The sequence below is a fragment of the Schistocerca cancellata genome, chromosome 9 (assembly GCF_023864275.1).
Source record: "Schistocerca cancellata isolate TAMUIC-IGC-003103 chromosome 9, iqSchCanc2.1, whole genome shotgun sequence".
NCBI lineage: Eukaryota > Metazoa > Arthropoda > Insecta > Orthoptera > Acrididae > Schistocerca > Schistocerca cancellata.
In genome coordinates this window covers 380998243-381020523 of record NC_064634.1, presented here as the reverse complement: position 1 = coordinate 381020523, position 22281 = coordinate 380998243, and the positions used below count along the sequence as shown (strand labels likewise).

General features: G+C 43.5%; 1 protein-coding gene across 3 annotated transcripts in view; it reads right to left on the bottom strand.

Moving 5' to 3' along the window:
- Positions 1-22281, bottom strand: part of LOC126100957 (protein spaetzle 5) — a 335947-nt gene that overhangs the window by 1614 nt on the left and 312052 nt on the right. The window contains exons 4-5 of one of the 3 annotated variants that reach the window (XM_049911620.1): positions 15888-16193; positions 1780-2039 (exon numbers count right to left, since the gene is read on the bottom strand). In XM_049911620.1, coding sequence (XP_049767577.1) covers positions 1780-2039; positions 15888-16193 — 566 coding nt within the window. Of the gene's footprint in view, positions 1-1763; positions 2040-15887; positions 16194-22281 lie in introns of all 3 variants that reach the window. The other 2 variants (XM_049911618.1, XM_049911619.1) reach the window with 2 other exon arrangements.

The window sequence follows — 22281 nt, the reverse complement described above, 5'->3', positions numbered from 1 at the left end:
TGTACTCCTACTGAGTGAGCTATCTTGACATGTCCTCTTGTCTCCCTCAGAATTCCAAACTGTTAGTTAAATTTCTTGTGCATTTCAATCTCCACTGCTGGCATGCAGTTTTAATTTTGCCAAACTTTTACTTTAGTGTGTATTTCCCTATGGAGTGGAGGATCAATTCCTGACATTTAATGTTTCTTTAGTATAAGTATAGCAAATATAAAAGGGTTAATTAACTGAGATTCACATTGTTTTTAAACTCGTTCATATGTGTATATCATTCAGACTGTTCCATTAAAAAAAAAGAGAGAAACAATTCTGATGGAAAAAATTTAAAAAATCAATTAACATAATTCTGAAAATTTCAGTGGTATCATACCTAAATTTTACTGAGAACTATTTTAGAATATCATGAAATATTTAGACAAATATGTTAAAATGTTTCCATTTAGATTGGACCAACGAGGTCTTTCTGTTAGAATGTACACTGAAGTGCCAAAGAAACCTGTATAGGCATGTGTATTAAAATACAGAAATACATAAACAGGCAGAATATGGCACTGCAGTTGACAACACCTATATAAGACAACAAGTTTCTGGCACAGTTGTTAGATCGCTTACTGCTGCTACAATGGCAGGTTATCAAGATTTAAGTGATTTTGAACATGGTGTTATAGTCTGTGCATGAGTGATGGGACGCAGCATCTCAAAAGTAGTGATGAAGTTGGGATTTTCCCATATGACCATTTCACGAGTGTACTGTGAATATCAGGAATCTGATGAAAAATCAAATCTTCAACACTGCTGCAGCCGGGAAAAGATCCTACAAGAACAGGACCAGTGATGACTGAAGAGAATCGTTCAACATGACAGAAGTGCAACCCTTCTGCAAATTGCTGCATATTTCAGTGCTGAGCCATTAAATAGCATCAGCATGTGAACCATTCAATGAAACGTTATTGATATGGGCTTTTGGAGCCAAAGGACCACTCGTATAGCCTTGATGGCTGCATGGCACAAAGCTTTACTCTTCGCCTGGACCCATCAATATCGACATTGGACTGTTGGTGACTGGAAACATGTTGCCTGGTCAGCTGAGTCTCATTTCAAATTGTATCAAGTGGATGGACGTGGAAGGGTACGGAGACAACCTGTTGGATCCATGGACCCTGCATGTCAGCAGGGGACTGTTCAAGCTGGTGGAGGCTCTGTAGTGGTGTGGGTTGTCTGAAGTTGGAGTGATATGTGACCCCTGATACAACTCTGACAGGTGACACATACATAAGCATCCTGCCTGATCGACTGCATCCATTCATGTCCATTGTGCATTCCGACGGACTTGGGCAACTCCAGGAGGACAATGTGACATGTCTAGAACTGCTGGAGAGTGGCTCCGGAAACACTCTTCTGAGGCAGGTGTACCAGTTTTGTTGGTGCTTCAGTGTATATTCCATAATTGGAAACTCTATTAACAAACGAATTTTTCTGATGTTAAAATTATAATTTCTTAAAAACTGCATTATACTGCGATGTTCATATTAATTTGCATAATACTTAATGGTTCAGAATTTACATTGCATACTGAAGGTGCAGAATGTTTATGGCTTCAATATGTTCAATTTATGTTTTTTGTCTCATGCATAATAGAGCAGTAGAAAATAGAGCATTAGCAATATGTATTATGTTTAGGAGGCAAAATGGGAAATGTGTTAGAGATTACAGAAAAGAGAACTTTTTTGCGAAGGATGATATCCCTGCCCAAAGCTGAGACTTACACACAGGTCTCCGTACCCACAAGCTGGGTGTAACGATCATCCACCTCATTGAGGTTCACCACATACATCCAGTTTCCCTGGTTGTTCATGGCAGCTTTGGGCATGACAAACTGCTTTGTGGTTGGGCAAAGCTGATCCTGAGAACCACTGCCACTCTGACGGCGAGATCTTGATCCACTTCTTCCTGCATTGTTTCTGCTGGTGCTGCTACTGCTGCTACTGCCAGCTCCAGGTGAAGTGGCTGTTGCCTCTGCTTTGGAATTGGATCTTGCATATCTGAAAATGCCATGTTAAAGATTTCATGAGTGGTATCTTTCATAAATAATAATTAACAGCGTATTCTCACTGTGCTTAGTTACACAGATCCGTACAATCTATTTCCTAATCCCAAAGAAAAGAATTTTATTTTCATTTATTTATTACAAATTCCGTGAATCCATATAGTGATAAATCACGTGGATGTGGAATGAGTCAGTTTACATCTTTATAGATGTACAAGAAACATTAATACAATGACAAGAGTGTTGCAATCTGGTGTCATAAGCTTAAAGGGTGAACAAAAATTAAATAGATATAGTTCAGATAAACATGACATGAACTACTGAAAATAAATTTGGTACGGAAGAAAGAAAATCTGTACATTGATCATCTTAGGCAGTGAAGACAAATTACAGCTAACATAATATAAACAGGGACTAGAATATATAAATAGAAAATACAATAACAAATTACAAAGACAGTCATTGATTAGGCCTACTCTGCAGATACTCACCCAGGCAGTAGAAGGACTTACCCATAAGGCATTTGCTTAATTTCACTTTAAATGTAGGTGGGGAATTAATATGGGCTTTGATAGCAGATGGAAGAGAATTGAAGAGTTTTGTGGCAGAATAATGAACATCTTTTTGTATGATACTTAGCTGTTGTAGGTCTCTGTGTAAATAATTTTTAGAGCTTGTATTGTGATTATGCTATGCATGATTGGATGTAAAAAGAGAATGGTTATTCAAGACAAAAATCATCAAAGAAAATAAGTTCTGATATGTGGTTGTTAACATTTGGAACTTACAGAACAGGTCTCTGCAAGAATATCTTGGATGAATGCCACTCATGATTTTAAATAATGTGCACTAGCATTTTTTTCAGCACTTAACATTAAAATATGCAGAAAATGAGTTCTGGATGGTACAAGGATAACAGACTTGTACAGGTTTAACCAACAGATGATTTCCAAAGATGTGAGATCTTTTCACTGTGATATAAGAAAGAATTCAATAATTCGTATGACAGCCATGTCAAACATTGGTAGACACAGAATTATTGAGGAACAAGGAATGGGAATGATGTAAATGGTGAAAGATAAAATTCATGATTTTTTGCGAGTTTGAGTTCATTGTTTCCACACTGCCTGGTATTTGTATGGATAAATCCACTATAGCTGTTTTGTCATTAATGTTATGATAAGGCAACTGACAATGGATTAATTGTGTGTGGAAACAATGCCATTCATTCATTTCACTTCATTCAGGTCATGTAATTGTGGTGCATCTTTTTTGTATAATCAGTACATGTCTTTTTATAGACAATGATGAGGGTTACTTGTGCTAATATTTTATAAATTGCATTTTTAAATATTTGTACCTTTCAGAGGAGACCATGTGACAAATATATGGATCCAGAATTAAATTTTCACTCTGCAGAGGAGTGTGTGCTGATATTAAACTTCCTGGCAGATTAAAACTGTGTTCGGAAATGAGACTTGAACTCAGGACCTTTGCCTTTTGCGGGCAAGTGCTCTACCAACTGAGTTACCCAAGCACAACTCATGACCCATCTTCACAGCTTTAATTCTACCATTTCTTTCTTGTGTAGGGCAGAGGTCATGAGTTCACATCTCAGTCCAGCACACAGTTTTAATCTGCCAGTAAGTTTCAAATATGTGGATGTAAATTACTGCCAGAGTCAGCTCAGTCCATGCACTGCCTCCTTTTCAATCAAAGACATGAGGAAAAACTTAACTGAAAAACCTCTGTTATCTCATGGGTGCCAGCCAGTCCTACGTCTTGATTCCAATATGCAACATTCTTGTTGATATGATGCGCAATATTTAACAAAGAGGAATTGCATAATGAATAGTTCCAGTGACCATTCCTGGTTTAACTTCCTCACTTTATTTTGAAACTGTGCCAGTACTATGGAATTAATGGGTTTCACTGTAAATGGAGCAATATGAGTTTAATCTCAAATAAGGAAATTGTTCTTTTCATAAATAATTTGGTAAAGCTGTCATTCTGCTGACAGCATAGGCCATATGCCAATTGTAAGTGTGTTGTCTTTTCCCCTGCTCCTATGACGCAAGAACTGGTGCATAGAGTGTATGTTTAGTAGTTTTTCTTTCGTTCATGTATTGTACTATGTAGGTGTGATATGACCAAGAAAACTACGTGTTGAGTTAACTTGAGAATTTTTTCTTAATTCATGGACTAGGAGGAACATGAACATGTGTAACAAAATTAACTTGCCCTTAAATTCATATCTCCTGTGATTATAGGTGTGAGAGCAAGTTTTTTTAGGCTTTCCCAGGTGGAATGCCTTAAAAGCGGTCCCGATAAATGAAGTGTCACACAAAAAAGAAGTATGCAACATGATTCATCTGAATATTACAGGACTAAAAACTAAAATTAATGAACTTCTTATATGTGTGCATGATACAGAATGTCAAAAATAGAATGCTAAGTAAGAAAAAGTTGTTGTGTGTGTGAAAAATGACAAGTTCAAATATATGGAAACCAGTACTGTCTGCTTAGATCATCACCTGGGTGCCTGTACTTGTGAACTTTGGTTACCAGTGAGGTCTTTTATAGTTATTATGATTTACAAATCCCCATTGGAAAACTTAAAAATATTATGAGGAAGATTTGAGTTATTTTTATGCCAGCTGGCAGACAAAAGAAAGGAAGTGATAGTCTGTGGGATTTTAATATTAATTTTCTGGAAGATTCAGATAAAAAAAAAATTATTTGGAAATGTAACTTAACATTTGTGATCTTGAGTACAGTTATTAATTTTCCCATTGGAATTATGCATGAAATCAGTACACTAATATTTTTGTAGCTGATCATTTAATTATATAAATTTTTATCCAGAAGTGAATGGCCTCTTTGACCTCGATGCACATTTGTTGTAATTGTGGTCTTCAGTTCGGAGACTGGTTTGTGCATCTCTCCATGTTACTCATTCCAGTGCAAGCCTCTTCCTGTCTCATTAACTACTGCAACCATAGCCATTTGAGCCTACTCTCAATATTCATCCCTTGGTCTCCCTCTTCAGTTTTTAGCCCCCCCCCCCTCTCTCTCTCTCTCACTCTCTCTCTCTCTCTCTCTCTCTCTCTCTCTCTCTCTCTCTCTCTCTCTCTCTCTCTCTCTCTTATGATCCCTTGATGCCTCAAGATATGTCCTGTCAACTAATCTTTGCTTTTAGTCAAGATGGTCCATATATTATGTTGTTCTCCAATTTCATTCTTTACCTCCTTATCAGTTACTCGATCTATCCATGCGATCTTCAGCATTCATATGTGGCACTACGTTTCAAAGGCTTCTATTCTTTTCATTTCTGAACTGTTTATCATACATGTCACACATCTTTACAAGGATACCTTTCACATAAATACCTTCAGAAAAGAGTTCCTAACACTTAAATCTAGATTAGCTGTTAAGAGACTCCTCTTTTCAGAAATACTCTTTTTTGCTATAGCCAGATTGCATTTTACATCCTCTCTACTTCAGCCATCATCAGGTATTTTTATTTCCAGATAACAGAACTCATCTATTGCTTTTAATGTCTCATTTTATCATTTTATAAACTAATTCCTTCAGCATTGTGTGATCTGGCTACATTCCAGTGCCCTTCTTTTACATGTCCATGTTTATCTTATAACCTCTTTTCAAGACACTATCCATTCTGTTCAGCTGCTCTTCCAAGTCCTTTGTGATCTATGGCAAAATTACAATATCTTCAGCAAATCTCAAAGTTTTTATTTTTTCTTCATGAACTATAATTTCCTCTTTAATTTCTCCTTGGTTTCCCTTAGTGCTTGCTCAATGTGCAGATTAAATAACATCAGGGATAGGCTACAACCCTGTCTCACTTCTTTCTCAACTACTTATTCCCTGTCATGTCCTTCAGCTCTTGTAAAAAAAAAAAAAAAAAAAAAAAAAAAAAAAAAAAAAAAAAAAAAAAAAAGAAAGTTTCAAGGAAGCCTTGTGGGAAGATGATGGAGGGATATGTATAACATGACAAATGTTGATTCTAAATTTATCGTATTATAGGTGAATTTTTATAAATCTTAAACAGCTGCTTTCCGAAGAAACAATAATGTGTGGTGCTGACAAGAAATGAAATAGCATTAGATTCCAAAATAAATCAAAATATCATGTGCTCTGGAAAGGAAATTGTATGAAATTGTTAAGACAGATGGAAAAGTGGGACTGATTTTATATTGCAAGAGTTATTGTGCTGTCTTAAGGAAAGTGATTAAAAACACGCTTTGTAATGCCTGCAATTAGTAACTCATATAACAAATAAATCTATGTGGGAAATAGTTAAAAGAAAAACTAGGAAATCAGTTAAAGAAAAGAAAACAGAAAAATAATAAATGATAGCAGTCAGATAGCAATAACTAATTCCTGGAAATATCTCAGATCACCGACATGAACAGTTCAAGGGATAAAGCAATAAAAGTTATGCCACATAGGCTACATATGGTGAACCACAATCAGCACATGCTATGCAGAAGAAATTAAGAATGTATAAGGGGCAGTCAACTGGAAATGAGATGGATGAATAAAGTAAGTAAACTGTTTATTATTTGAAAGTAATCACCATAATTGTTAATTTACTTATTCCACTGTGAGTCAAGAGTGTCATGGCCTTCATAGAAAAATGTTTGCATTGCCTATGTTAGTATGATTGTACTCAGGCATGCACCTCTTTGTCTGAAGCAAACTGACTGCCATGAATCTTGTTCTTCAGGGTTTCAAAAATATGGAAAAGGCATGAGGAGATATTGAGGATGTGTAAGGTCTTCCAAACAGCCCTGTTCTCTCCCCATGCAGTTCCCATATTTTTGGAGCCACGAAGAAAGGCATTCATTACCATCCATTTCCTTCAGATGGAGTGGTACATGCCTAGCTACAGTCATAGTTCCATTGCACTGTCTTGTCTCACTTTGGAATCATGGCGATTACTTTTGAAATAATAAACAGTGTAGCCTACTTACTCTTTTCCACCTGTCTAATTTTAATTTGACAGCCCCTTATAATCCAGCCATCGAAATCAAGTGTGTGATTATGAGAGACAGAGATTGAACATAATTTAGGATAAGAATATCACTTTAAAAAACAATAGCATAAGACAATAATTTAAACTGTCAGCATGTTGCCAAATTTTTCACTGAGAAAGTGTACTATAATTGTAGAACTGACTCGTTCTATATAAGAGTGAGAGGTGAGTGGATTATGATCCACAGAACATGGAAATAACTAATTCCATAACTTAATTTACAGGCAGTTTAGTTCGTGTATAACCTACTGACGGGCTGTGCTGCAGTGCCAGTATGCAGATATGATGCAGTGAGGAAGAGGGTACTGAATTGCAGGTAAGTTAAAACTTATTATTGCCGTTTTATGATTCCTGTTTTACTGTAGCGCATCGTCTTTGACCACATTACAGTTACTTTGCTATGGAAGCTTCGACACCCATTCAGCTTCGCGGCTGCTCCAGCGCTTACGATTAGGCAATCCCTTCGACACCTCTCACGTGGGATTTGCCTGCCTTCAAGCTCCACATGGTGTGGCAGCAGTGTTGAACGTTGTCAAGAACGTCGTCCTGCTCTCATCGCACCGCGAACTGCCGTTTTCGACGGCGAAGTGTGAAAAAATCATCACCCCATGGCAAGGCGTGGTTTCATTGACGTACTTTATGCCTCCCTCTGAGGTCTTTTCGTGTCGATTCTGAACGGCAGTGTGTCTGAAATGTTTTCCTCGACCACCCATAGGAAAACCGCGTAATTTCAACACTGCCCCAGATGCAAGCAGCCAACTTTACTAAGCTCACGGCCGAATTCATCAGCATCAACTAATATTAAGAACATTTTAAGATAGTGCTGCCTATCTAAGTATATTTTTTAGTTACTGCGCAGGAAAACTACACCCTTAAAAAGCTTTTAAAATTAGTTGACGTTTTACGATCCAGTTGTTAGTTCCTAGATGCATATCATTATTGTACATGGCTAAGAACCGCGTGCTGCACGATACTTGATTTATGCCATTTTCAAAATCAAATTTCAACATGTTAAAACAATAGTCTAGGACGTTTGAATACGACCTCTGCCCCACGGTGAGAAATATGAAAAGTAGCGCGATGGAGGAAAACATGGATACATGCGTCGCCCCACAGCGAGAAACACTTCTCAGCAACGGCCTGAACGTGTCAAGCGGGAATTTTTCGTATGCGTTTCTCTGTGTGAGTTCCAGTAAAATTTTGCATTCTTACAAAAATCTGATATTTACGCCCAGCATTCCTGTAAACAAATACCAGAGAAATGCGAACATGGAGATACGCGGACAGCAGGGTTTGGTTCAAATGGCTCTGAGCACTATGCGACTTAACTTCTGAGGTCATCAGTCGCCTAGAACTTAGAACTAATTAAACCTAACTAACCTAAGGACATCACACACATCCATGCCCGAGGCAGGATTCGAACCCGCGACCGTAGCGGTCGCTCGGTTCCAGACTGTAGCGCCTAGAACCGCACGGCCACTCAGGTTGCACAGCAGGGTTTGCTGGAGATTCGTGGACACCACCTTCGCTGGTAGTTTGGGCACTGACCCCTCCGCACGACGGAAGCTTTTCCTCGAGCTGACAGTGTCCGCAAATCTCTGATTTCCGGCCATCGTGTTGCATCTTTCCCGACATCTCCAGTAAATATGAGGCCTCCACACGTCCAATATTTACACTGCGCAACAAAATTAAAGGATCAATTTTTCCAAATCCCGTGATCGCCTCCAATTCCAACACACAACTTTGAAGTTTGGCTCAAAGGTGCCTACAATCTTTCTCTGTAATTGTACAGATGCTTGGCGCCCTGCGACGTCACTGGGTGTCGCGGTTCTGACCTCTATCATGGAAGCGTCAAAAGAAGGGGTGAAATGTGCCTAAGAGGGCGGGTGATGATTTTCCCATCGTGTGATACGTCTACGATGGCTTTGGGCAGAATTGTGGTGAAATTTGGTGCCAGTGTAGTATCATCAGCCCACGTTACAGCTGGGTGAGTTTCTGACCTCTGGCCTTTTCTTGCATATTTCGATACGTAGCGCGGTGACTACAGGGTTTGATGGTGTGAGGGTGTGAGAGGGGGGATGTTCTTTCCTTCTTCCAGTGCTGACAACTGACGCGTGGTGTTACTCGTACCTATCAGGTGCTATGTTATACATTTCAATCGTAAGTAACATGCATTCCTGAATGCGCATTATAGAGACTGTCATCTTCGAATACGGTACATACACTCCTGGAAATTGAAATAAGAACACCGTGAATTCATTGTCCCAGGAAGGGGAAACTTTATTGACACATTCCTGGGGTCAGATACATCACATGATCACGCTGACAGAACCACAGGCACATAGACACAGGCAACAGAGCATGCACAATGTCGGCACTAGTACAGTGTATATCCACCTTTCGCAGCAATGCAGGCTGCTATTCTCCCATGGAGACGATCGTAGAGATGCTGGATGTAGTCCTGTGGAACGGCTTGCCATGCCATTTCCACCTGGCGCCTCAGTTGGACCAGCGTTCGTGCTGGACGTGCAGACCCCGTGAGACGACGCTTCATCCAGTCCCAAACATGCTCAATGGGGGATAGATCCGGAGATCTTGCTGGCCAGGGTAGTTGACTTACACCTTCTAGAGCACGTTGGGTGGCACGGGATACATGCGGACGTGCATTGTCCTGTTGGAACAGCAAGTTCCCTTGCCGGTCTAGGAATGGTAGAACGATGGGTTCGATGACGGTTTGGATGTACCGTGCACTATTCAGTGTCCCCTCGACGATCACCAGTGGTGTACGGCCAGTGTAGGAGATCGCTCCCCACACCATGATGCCGGGTGTTGGCCCTGTGTGCCTCGGTCGTATGCAGTCCTGATTGTGGCGCTCACCTGCACGGCGCCAAACACGCATACGACCATCATTGGCACCAAGGCAGAAGCGACTCTCATCGCTGAAGACGACACGTCTCCATTCGTCCCTCCATTCACGCCTGTCGCGACACCACTGGAGGCGGGCTGCACGATGTTGGGGCGTGAGCGGAAGACGGCCTAACGGTGTGCGGGACCGTAGCCCAGCTTCATGTAGACGGTTGCGAATGGTCCTCGCCGATACCCCAGGAGCAATAGTGTCCCTAATTTGCTGGGAAGTGGCGGTGCGGTCCCCTATGGCACTGCGTAGGATCCTACGGTCTTGGCGTGCATCCGTGCGTCGCTGCGGTCCGGTCCCAGGTCGACGGGCACGTGCACCTTCCGCCGACCACTGGCGACAACATCGATGTACTGTGGAGACCTCACGCCCCACGTGTTGAGAAATTCGGCGGTACGTCCACCCGGCCTCCCGCATGCCCACTATACGCCCTCGCTCAAAGTCCGTCAACTGCACATACGGTTCACGTCCACGCTGTCGCGGCATGCTACCAGTGTTAAAGACTGCGATGGAGCTCCGTATGCCACGGCAAACTGGCTGACACTGACGGCGGCGGTGCACAAATGCTGCGCAGCTAGCGCCATTCGACGGCCAACACCGCGGTTCCTGGTGTGTCCGCTGTGCCGTGCGTGTGATCATTGCTTGTACAGCCCTCTCGCAGTGTCCGGAGCAAGTATGGTGGGTCAGACACACCGGTGTCAATGTGTTCTTTTTTCCATTTCCAGGAGTGTATTTTTAGCAAGGAATACGAAATTAAATTTGAGTAAAGGTGTTGCAATATGACGCATAAAGCAGAAGAAAAACGACATTAAGTAAACATTTGTGCTCGTGTAATATACTGCATAGTGCATTTAAATGTAAGTATAATTTCAATTATTAGTCAGTTAACCATCCGCTCACACAAACAACACATCGTCAAGCAATTACAGTGTCACATCTTTGGGATTGCTGAGGGTGGCAGCAATCTGAAGCAGAGAACAGTCGACCTCGAGTGTTTCGATTGGTGCCAACTTTCAACGACCAGTACTTGGCAGCCAGCGAGCAACTTATCACGCCCTTGGCGGTTCATGACGTACTAATTTATATAGGTTTCCAATTAATACTAAGATAGGTCTATATGCGTCCCTAGTTGCTGCCTCATAATGTCAGCACTTTAACGGCTCTTGGGCAAGAAGGTTTGATGACCACTGTTTTAACGTATTGAGAGAAGACATAAAATAATTTTTCACTAAATTAATCACAAATTATGTGATATCTCATTTGTTCAGAAAGCTGACGAATCACACAAAATTGTATTCACAGTTGTTTGTCGCACTTGGGTGGTAAGTAAGACACCATACTTTTGTGTACTGCTGGTACCCATAATTGGTAGAGTCGAGCTTGAGCCACAGGTGGTCCAAGTTGCCCGATGGGAGGATCTAGCACAGTGACTGTCAAACGGTTTTGCTCAGCAGCCAATACTAACACTGCGGTGCGGCACCTCGGGCCGCGTATGTGCCAAGTTTATTATTAATTGGTAACCTACATAAATTAGTATGTTGTGAACACTCAGAAGACAAGCTGTAGTCAGGCCGCGAAAAGTTGGCCGCCGACCCCGCTGTACTGATCGCTAAAAGTTGGCGCCATTTGGAAAAGTTCGACTGTTTTCGGCTTCATGTTGCTGCCACCCTCAATGATCCCAGAGTTGTGACACTGTAGTATTTATCTGACGAAGTGTTATTGTGTTGTCTGTGTAAGCGGATGATTAATTGATTAATAAAGAAATTGTCTTCTTTTTCTTCCTCCTCCTCCTCTTCTTCTTCTTCTTCTTCTTCTTCTTCTTCTTCTTCTCCTTCTCCTCATGACGTTTCTTAGCCTGTTCAAGTTTCCTCCATTCTGTCCTCTCCAGAGCAGTTCTTGCTCTTCCATTATCTATCCTAAGGACACGTCCAAGCCAGGTTCTCCGAATTTTTGCTATTTCCAGAAACCATTGTTATCCTGAACTGTCCCATAGATCTTGCGCAGAACCATACTTCCAAAAACGTTGAGCTGCTGCTCATCAGTACTCCTTTGTGTCCATGTTTCCCATCCGTAGGTTACAACAGTAACATAATTGTAATTATCTTTGAAGGGACTATAGAAAATTGGAAATTGGAAACTTGTGGTAAGGTCTTATGGGACCAAACTGCTGAAGTTATCGGTCCCTAAGCTTACGCACTACTTAAACTAACTTACGACAAGGACAACACACACACACATACCCGAGGGAGGACTCGAAACTCCGACGGAGGGAGCCGAGCGGAGCGTGACAAGACGCCCTAGACCTCGCTGCTACACCGCGCGGCATTGGACTATGCAATATGAGACACGATCACAGATGTTTGCTAAATGTTTTGAACGTTTCTTCTATTCAATGCGTTTTATTGCAACAGCCTTCGTTAATTTAATGTTCCTTACTGCAAATAAGTACCACATTTGAAAATGATTGTGTCTGTAACGTGCGTTCACGAATCGATGTTAGTTCTGTGTCAAAAATTATTCCGTACCAAAGTCCGAAGCGACTGGAGAAAAACACACGTGACTTCTGTGTACAAGATGGACAAAAGAACGAACGCGCAAAATTACAGACCAATGTCCCTAACTTCGGCCTATTGCAGAATCCTTGAAAATATTCTCGGTTAGAATATAATAAATTTTCTTGAGACCGAGAAGCTTATGTCCAGGAATGAACGCATCGCTTGCGCTTTTCTCGCGTGATACTCTGCGAACTATGGATGAAGGGTAAGATCCAATATTTCTAGATTTCGGGAAAGCGTTTGACACGGTGCCATTCCAGGCTGTTAAAGAAGGTACAAGCGTATGGAACAGGTTCACTGATATGTAACTCGCACACTTCTTAACTTATAGAATCCAGTATGTTGTCCTCGACGGCGAGTGTTCATCAGAGGAGTGCCCCAGGGAAGTGTGACAGGACCGCTGTTTTTCTCTATATACATAAATGATTTGGCGGACTGGGTGAGCAGCAATCTGTGGTTCTTTGCTGAGGATGCTGTTGGGTACCATGAGGTGTCAGAATTGTGTGACTGTAGGAGGATACAAGATGAATTAGACAAAATTTCCAGTTGATGTGATGAATGGCAGCTAGCTCTAAATGTAGGAGAATGCAAATTAATACGGATGAGTAGGAAAAGCAAACCCGTAATCTTCGGATACAGCATTAGTAGTGTCGTGCTAAACATTCACGGCGTTTAAATATCTGAGCGTAACGTTGCGAAGCGATATGAAACGAAACGAGAACGTGAGGATTGTGGTAGCGAAAGCGAATGGCTGACTTCTGTTTATTGGAAGAATTTTAGGAATGGTTCAAATGGCTCTAAGCACTATGGGACTTAACATGTGAGGTCATCAGACAGCTAGACTTAGAACTACTTAAACGTAACTAACCTAAGGACATCACACACTTCCATGCCCGAAGCAGGATTCGAACCTGCGACGTAGCAGCAGCGCGGTTCCGGACTGTAGCGCCTAGAACCGCTCGGCCACAACGGCCGGCGAAGAATTTCAGGAAAGTGTGGTTCATCTTTAAAGATGACTGCATATAGGATGCTAGCGTGACCCTTTCTTGAGTACCGCTGGAGTATTTGAGAACCGTACCAGGTCGGATTAGAGGAGGACATCGAAAGAATTCAGAGGCAGGTTGCTAGATTTGTTACTGGCAGGTTCGAACGACACGAAAGTGTTACGGAGATGCTTCGGGAACTAAAACGGGAATCCCTGGAGGGGAGGCGACGTTCTTTTCGAGGAACACCATTGAGGAAATATACAAAACCAGCATTTGATTTCGACTGCAGAACGTTTCTGTTGCCTCCAGTATACACTACTGGCCATTAAAATTGCTACACCAAGAAGAAATGCAGATGATTAACGGGTATTCATTGGACAAATATATAATACTAGAACTGACATGTGATTACATTTTCACGCAATTTGGGTGCATAGATCCTGAGAAATCAGTACCCAGAACAACCACCTCTGGCCGTAATAACGGCCTTGATACGCCTGGGCACTGAGTCAAACAGAGCTTGGATGGCGTGTACAGCTGTCCATGCAGCTTCAACACGATACCACAGGTCATCGAGAGTAGTGACTGGCGTATTGTGACGAGCCAGTTGCTCGGCCACCATTGACCAGACGTATTCAACTGGTGAGAGATCTGGAGAATGTTCTGACCAGGGCAGCAGTCGAACATTTTCTGTATCCAGTAAGGCCCCTACAGGACGTGCAACATGCGGTCAAGCATTATCCTGCTGAAATGTAGGGTTTCGCAGGGATCGAATGAAGAGTAGAGCCACGGGTCGTAACACATCTGAAATGTAACGTCCACTGTTCAAAGTGCTGTCAATGCGAAGAAGATGTGACCGAGACGTGTAACCAATGGCACCCCATACCATCAGGCCGGGTGATACGCCACTATGGCGATGACGAATACACACTTCCAATGTGCGTTCACCGTGATGTCGCCAAACACGGATGCGACCATCATGATGCGGTAAACAGAACTTGGATTCATCCGAAAAACTGACGTTTTGCTATTCGTGCACCCAGATTCGTTGTTGAGTACACGATCGCAGGCACTCCTGTCTGTGATGCAGCGTCACGGGTAACCGCAGCCGTGGTCTCCGAGCTGATAGTCCATGCTGCTGCAAACGTTGTCGAACTGTTCGTGCAGATAGTTGTTGTGCTGCAAACGTCCCCATCTGTTGACTCAGGGATCGAGACGTGGCTGCACGATCCGTTACAGCGATGATAGTGATACGAAGCCGTTGAGATCCAACACGGCGTTCCGTGTTACCCTCCTGAACCCACCGATTGTATATTCTGCTAACAGTCATTGGATCTCGACAAACGTGAGCAGCAATATCGCGATACGATAAACCGCAATCGCGATAGGCTACAATCCGACCTTTATCAAAGTTGGAAACGTGATGGTACGCATTTCTTCCCCTTACACGAGGCATCACGACAACGTTTCACCAGGCAACGCCAGTCAACTGCTGTTTGTGTATGAGAAATCGGTTGGAAACTTTCCTCATGTCAGCACGTTGTAGGTGTCGCCACCGGCGGCAACCTTGTGTGAATGCTCTGAAAAGCTAATCATTTGCATATCACAGCATCTTCTTCCTGTCGGTTAAATTTCGCGTGTGTAGCAAGTCATTTTCGTGGTGTAGCAATTTTAATGGCCAGTAGTGTATGTTTCGCGTATAGGCACGAAGATACGAGAAATTAGGGCTCATACGGAGGCATATAGTCAGGTGTTTTACCCTCGTTCTATTTGCGAGTGGAACGGGAAAGGAAATGGCTTGCAGGGGTACGGAGTATCCTTTGCCACGCGCCGGAAGGTGGATTGCAGAATATGGATATCGATGTAGATGTAGATTGGGACGATGCACACAGGCCCGCGAGTTACCCACACTGGAAGACGCGTAGTAAAACATTCCCACTGTCACAGCCTGTAAACCAGCAGTGGCCAAGCTACTTACCCTTCTGCCCTGAGGTAAGCGGTCAGTTTTACGTAGGTCACGGCCGAGTTCACTAATCTCAGTTAAAATAAGCACATGTTTCTATATTACTGTCTCTGTAAGCATATTTGCTTCTTACTAAGCAGAAAAACTGGACTTTTAATAAGCTCTTAACGTTAGTTGATGTTTTTGGATTAGGTTGTAAATTGATAGATAAATATTGTTATACAGCTGAGATCCGAGAGCAACAGGAATACCTGACACGGGCCGCAGTTTGACGACCACTGGTCTAGCGAGAGTCACCGTTGGTACACGCCTGCGTGAAAGTATTGAGGAATGAAATTGTTGACTACCCCTGGTACACTGACTGACCTTGCCCACCACTCGTGGGGCGCAGGCGGCGGCGGCGGTGGCGGCGGCTCGTAGTGCGCGACGGGGACGGGCACGTGCGCCGGCTGCAGCAGCGCCGTGGTGTAGAGGTAGGGCGTCGCCAGCAGCTTGTAGCGGCGGTCGGGGTAGGGCCCCGAGCCGTTGCCCGGGCCGGCGGGCGTGACCAGCTGCAGCGGCAGGTAGGACAGCGCGGGCACCGGGCCGTAGGGGTAGCCGCGCGGCGGCGGGCCGTAGGGCGGCGGCGGCGGCGGCGCGGGCCTGCGGGCAGCGGGCGCCGCGTCCCTCTTACTGCGGGGCGCCGGGCGGCGCGTTACGACACAGCCATCACACAGCACAGCACAGGGCGTCCGGTAGCGTCACTTCTGTCGTCACGCGCTCAGTCACTACCTGTGTCGCCACGTGTCCCGATTCCTAGCAAAGTGTACCTCTTCTACAGGGTGCGGCAGAAAGCCGATTTGAGAGGCAGCGTGCAGCGACAAAGTAGAATGGTGGGGGACACGATCTTGAATAGCGGCATACGTGCGTTTTCAGTGTACGCCACGGCTTCGTCAGGTGAACATCGCGTTTTTGTTGTTTCAAACTGGCAGATCGCCAGTAACTACTCGACGTGCCTTCCGCATTCGCTACGCTCTCGGTCTACGAGACCCTGTTCCTATTTAGAAAACAATTTATTCGTGGGTTTCGAATTTTCGAGAGACAGATTCTGCACTGAAACGTAAACCTGAAGGTCGGCGACGTACTGCTACAGGCCATGAAAATGTTGCTGCCGTGAGAGGTTTAGTTCAACAATCTCCCCGACGTTCTGCAAGAAAGCACGCGTTAGCCTTACAATTATCTGATCGAACTGTGAGAAGAATCTTGCATCGAGATTTGGAAATGCATCCCTAGAAGGCTGTTTTGGTTCAAGAAATGAGCGGAAGAGATTGCGAAGTCCGTACAACATTGTCTCAAGACATGCTTCGGAACGTTCACCGAAAAGATGTGATTTTTTCAGACGATGCACATTTTCATCTGTCAGGTGCAGTAAACATAAAAAAATGCAGGTACTGCTCTGAAAACAACTCCCACGAACTCCATCAACGACCACACCACAGTTCCAAAGTAACAGTGTGGTGTGCTGTTTTTAAATTTTGGTCCGTATTTTTTTGAAGAAAATGGTGAAAGTTTTACTGTAAACAGCAATCGATGCTGTACCATGCTCCGTGAATTCCTACAGACAAAACTAGGCGGACTGTTCGATGACCTTGAGAACGTGCGGTTCCAACAAGATGGCGCTACAGCCGACACACACATCAGGGTCACGGGCACTGGTAAGGGAAATGTTTCCTGGCCACGTCATTTCCTTGCGTGGTGGTATTGGGTGGACACCACATTCGTCAGACAAGACATTCTGTGAGTTTTTTCTGTTGGGCTACCTCAAGTCCAAGGTGTACCAACATCGCCCTCAAACTTAGGAAGCCCTCAAGGAAGTGGTAATTCAAGAAGTTTAAGCAATCACGTCCGACTTCAGTTGTAGAGTAATGAACAACTTTAGAGAACGGCTCAACCAATGCATCAACAATGGAGGCAGCCATGGACATATTCTTTAAAATTCATTAATACTTCATATTCTTAAACGGCATTACTTTGTTCTTAGGTAATAAAAATGACCTATCTTAATGGTTTCGTTTTTCTTAGCTTCCCTAATAAGGGAGTTCCTTCTGCCGCACCCTGTGTAAAAGAGACCGCGTACAGAGCACTAGTCCGACCCATTCTTGAATACTGGTCAAGTGCTTGTGATGCTCACGGGGTCGGATTAAAAGGCGAAATCGAGGCAATTCAGAGGCGTGCCGCTAGATTTGTTATTAGATCAACAAGCGAATATTGCGGGAAAGCTCTGTGAACTCAAATGGTTATCGCTGCAGGAAAGAAGTCGTCCTTTTCGTGAAATACTATTGAGAAAATTTAGAGAACTGGCATCTGGGCTGCCTGCAGAACGATTCCATTGCCGCCAACGTGTATTTTACATGTGTCACGAAGAGGTTAGGACTCGTACGAAGGAATATACAGTGTGCTCTCCTGAGAGTCATCAGGCGAGTTTTCTTTGGTGCTTTGGCAGATGTTTGCGATTTCGTTTTTGTACTGAGTAGCTGATGTCAGCCCAATCAGTTACTTAGGAGAGACACTCTGTATATAGTCGTTTTTCCCTCGCCCAGTTTACGAATGAAACAGGAAACGGAATGAGTAGTAGTTGTACAACGTACCCTAAGCATGGACCGAATTGTGGCTTGCGGATTATGTATGTGGAACTAGATATAGATTTTCACGGAATGTTCCGATTTTTTAGGGGTGTCACGACTCGTCCTGTGTAGGCATTACGCGGCGCGTCAAACGTCTCGACTTTTTGGGCGCTGCTAACAATTCGAAATATAATGCGTATTCTGAAAGCGTCGATGGCGGTAAACAAGTATGTTCGAGTACGGTGTATCACCAGACCGCGGTCAGCTAATGGTCTAAAGGGATGCTTCAGTACATTTCGAAAACACTCAGCCACATGCCTTACATTGTTGTATTATTATCACCGCGCCACTGTTTGCTGAACAGTGTTTCCAGTCTTCCCCGGCCATTCAGTGGTCGCGACTTGTCTCGTAGCGCCAATTAGTACTGCTTTAATTTGTGCTCAAGAGTGTAGGAATTTTTTTATTGCCAACCCTAAGTTGGTACTTTTGTCCCCCCGATTTTTAAACGACCGGTCCCTTAATTCAGTTTTTCTGCAAATTCGATCTGGCAATCAGTACTGTCACTGCTGTACTGTTGCACTGTCTTTCCACAACGTACTGTCTTTATAAGCTCATCAGGGAAAATATTAGTCCCTCCATGAAGAGAGAACACTGGTCGCTTTTAAGTGCTGAAAATGGTGTAGAGCTTTCAGTATCATGGCTATCTACGATGGTATATCGGCAATTTTTTTCAGTTCAAACCAAAAGGTACATATGAAGAGGAAAGGTTCGTGGCCTTCCTACCGTTCGTAGGGAATCTTTATTCTAAAATAAGTCGTATTCCCTGTCAGTGTGGTTAATGGTATACAGAGTGTTAAAAACTATCCAATATTTCAGGGGATGATTGTACTCATCAGAACAAGGAAAACTGACTTATAACCATGGGTCCTACAAAGCACACATTCTGACGTATGATTACTTGTTCAGAGGAGGTGCTCAACATGATGATTTCTCAACGCATGCTTCTGCTCTCCTGTGTAAGGACTCACGCACTCTTTGAAATAGCCCTGGTTGGTTCTGAATGTGCTGAGATGCACAGAAGATACGATTGTGTAGTGTGTGTACACGTTTACTGGAGTGACATAGACCAATTACTTCATGTGTCCCCATAATAAGAAGTCTAGAGGATTTAGGTGCGGGGAAGAAGCAGGCCAAGGTATGGGACCTCCACGGCCAATCAACCAGTTTCAAATGTCCTCGTCAAGTGCTGACCCACAGTGCAGAGAAAATGTGCTGATGAGTCATCATGCACGAACCACGTCTGTAGTCTGTCCTGACATGGCATATCCTCCAACAATATAGACAATATGTTCTTTAGAAAGCGGTGATAACGAACCCCAGTTAATGTCTGTGGTAGGATGTATGACCATAGTAGTGTATCGCCAAGAACACCTGCCCATACATTGATTTGGAATGGATCCTGATGCCTTTCGTCTTGAACGCATGGTTATTTTCATCGGCCCACATATGCTGATTATGGTAATTCACCATGCCATCTCGTGTAAACCCTGCCTCATCAGTAAATAAAATCTTGGAGGCAAATTGTGAATCTGCGCCAAACTGCCGCGAGAACCAATTGCAGAACTGATCTACGGCAGGATGGTCTTGTGCTCTAAGGGTCTGGACGCGCTGAACGTGGTACGGATACAACAACTGCTTATGAAGTACCGATCAGACTAGAGAATGACTAACAACTTCAACTGCTGCTATTCGTCGCACACTCGCTCCAGGATTTTCCTCCACTGCACCTAGAACATGCTTCTCCATTTCAGGCGTGCGAACTGAACGATGCTTCCACTCTCTACTTTGTTGGATTCTATGGAACCTACTTCTCCAAGACGCTGGAACAATCATCTTGACAGATTGACAGACGGTACCCTGCGTGCTGGAAATTGTTCAGTGATTAAGTCGATCTGCTAAACCATAGCAGTAAATCGTGTGTGCCATTTCCCTTGTGGAATAAAAGGCCTTCATTGCTAGCTTGTGTCAGAGTATCTGCTAGGGAGAAAAGATGTTGTACCGCACCATAAACATCACAATAACATATGCTTTAAACGTGACCTGTGAGTGGGCCAAACATCATAGTGGGCACCCGGTGTTAGGGGAAATGTAATCCAACGTAAACAAATGTAACAAGACTCAGTACAATCACCCAACGTAAACGGAACAACTCACAGCAGACCACTGAGCCAACAAATTTGTTCATCGATACTGCAAGGCAGTATCCTAGAACGCTGTTGATCAGGTATAACACGGAGCGGCAATGCAACAAAGGTGCTCTCATCCGCAACCACATGTTCATGACACCTTCCTACCTCGCAGGAACCATGCCAGAGTTTGTAATTAACGTTAATTATCGGGTAGTCGTCTGTAGTAGGACAGGTATTGCATTGTCATGGGCGATATCACAAGGGCATCTCCTATGAACACATGTTCATATGACATATCTGAGAACGTATCCTTTATAAGACTCATGGTCATAAGACATTTTTGTCTTTGATGCATAAAATAGTGGATAGTTTTATTTAACATCCTGTATAGCTCTGCTGCCCATGTAGTATTTCTACCTCCACGATTTGCCTTGAACTTTTGACTCGTCCTACCGGTGTATAAGATCGATTGGAAAGCACTTCACTGTCAGTCTATATGACTCGGTACGAAGACGGCTGCTACAGTCGCAGGTTCGAATACTGCCTCGGGCATGGATGTGTGTGTTATCCTTAGGTTAGTTAGATTTAAGTAGTTCTAAGTCTAGGGGACTGATGACCTCAGATGTTAAGTCCCATAGTGCTCAGAGCCATTTGAACCATTTTGACGACGGCTGGGCAGTTAACAGCTAAAATACGGGAGCTACTTGTTTTTCAACATCCGCTTGGTAGGCTCCGTGCTTTCCACCAATTCCATACACTGGTCTATAACTTGTTTTGTGTGCCAAAATGTTGTCCTCATAGCCAGCGGTTCATGTGAGCAGAGAGAGGAAAATCAGACGAATACAGGTCCGAGCTGTATGGAGGGTGATCAAACACTTCCCACTGAAAACGCTGCAGGAGTATCTTCGTTGCACTTCCAGTGTGGGGCAAAATATTTTCATAAAGAAGGAATTAATTATTTGGGCTGCATGAAATCAGTGGAACCCGCCAGCAGGCACTTCACACTAGACACTGGCGTTCTAGACATCTCCATGCGCTCGGTGTGCACTCAGAACTGAGAGGTGCGACGTGACGCGATGGACGGGCATACTGCGCAACACATCTGTTTAAAACGTCGTAGAATTTTCCCTGTGGTAGTAAATTCGTGACCGGTCGGGGGTTGGGAAAAAAAAGAACCGTCCTCGTATTAGCAGCAGATAAAGTTTAGTCACGGCTGAATTCCTACAAATTTGTGGATCATGTTCATCGTAAGCACAAACAACGCCACCTTAAAACACTCAACCATAGATCAAATCATAGATCAGACGCAGTGAACATACAACAGATGGTAGGACGCCACTGGAAAACGGTCTTACAAATGTATGTTATTTCGTAGTTATTCTAGCACGAAAGACATAACGAGGAACCTCTGAAAGTCCTCACTATTTTTTACTGTCATAGTTTTAGACTTTTAGCTTGTGTAATTATTGTTCGAAATCTAATTCCACAGTCGCTCTCTGTAGACCGGCTATCGTGGTCCTGCGGTCTCGTAGTTATTATACGCTGTGAAACTGTGGACTTGTTTCGTATTCTGTAGTGAAACGTGGGCACAGGAAAAAGCTAAAAAGCGGGGAAGAACAGATTGCGCTTAATGTCGTCGATACGGTTTTGAGAAAAAATATACGTGCCATCGATACGGCAGATTTCGGAAACAGCATCCTAGTTTACCAGAGTTTCTGAGTCGACCATATAGGTGTGCGGAAAGAAAAACAGAACACACATAAACTGTTTGCTCTTGAAACCTCGGCAGTGCCCTTTTACATTACACACATGTCATGCCGATGGTGATGTTTGGTTTGTGGGGCGCTCAACTGCGCGGTTATCAGCGCCCGCTGCTCAGCCTGATCTCACCACAACACAAACACCTGGTCATCTCGAGGCAATCATACCGATAAAATATTCCGTGTTTGCGACACGTTTTTCTGCTGC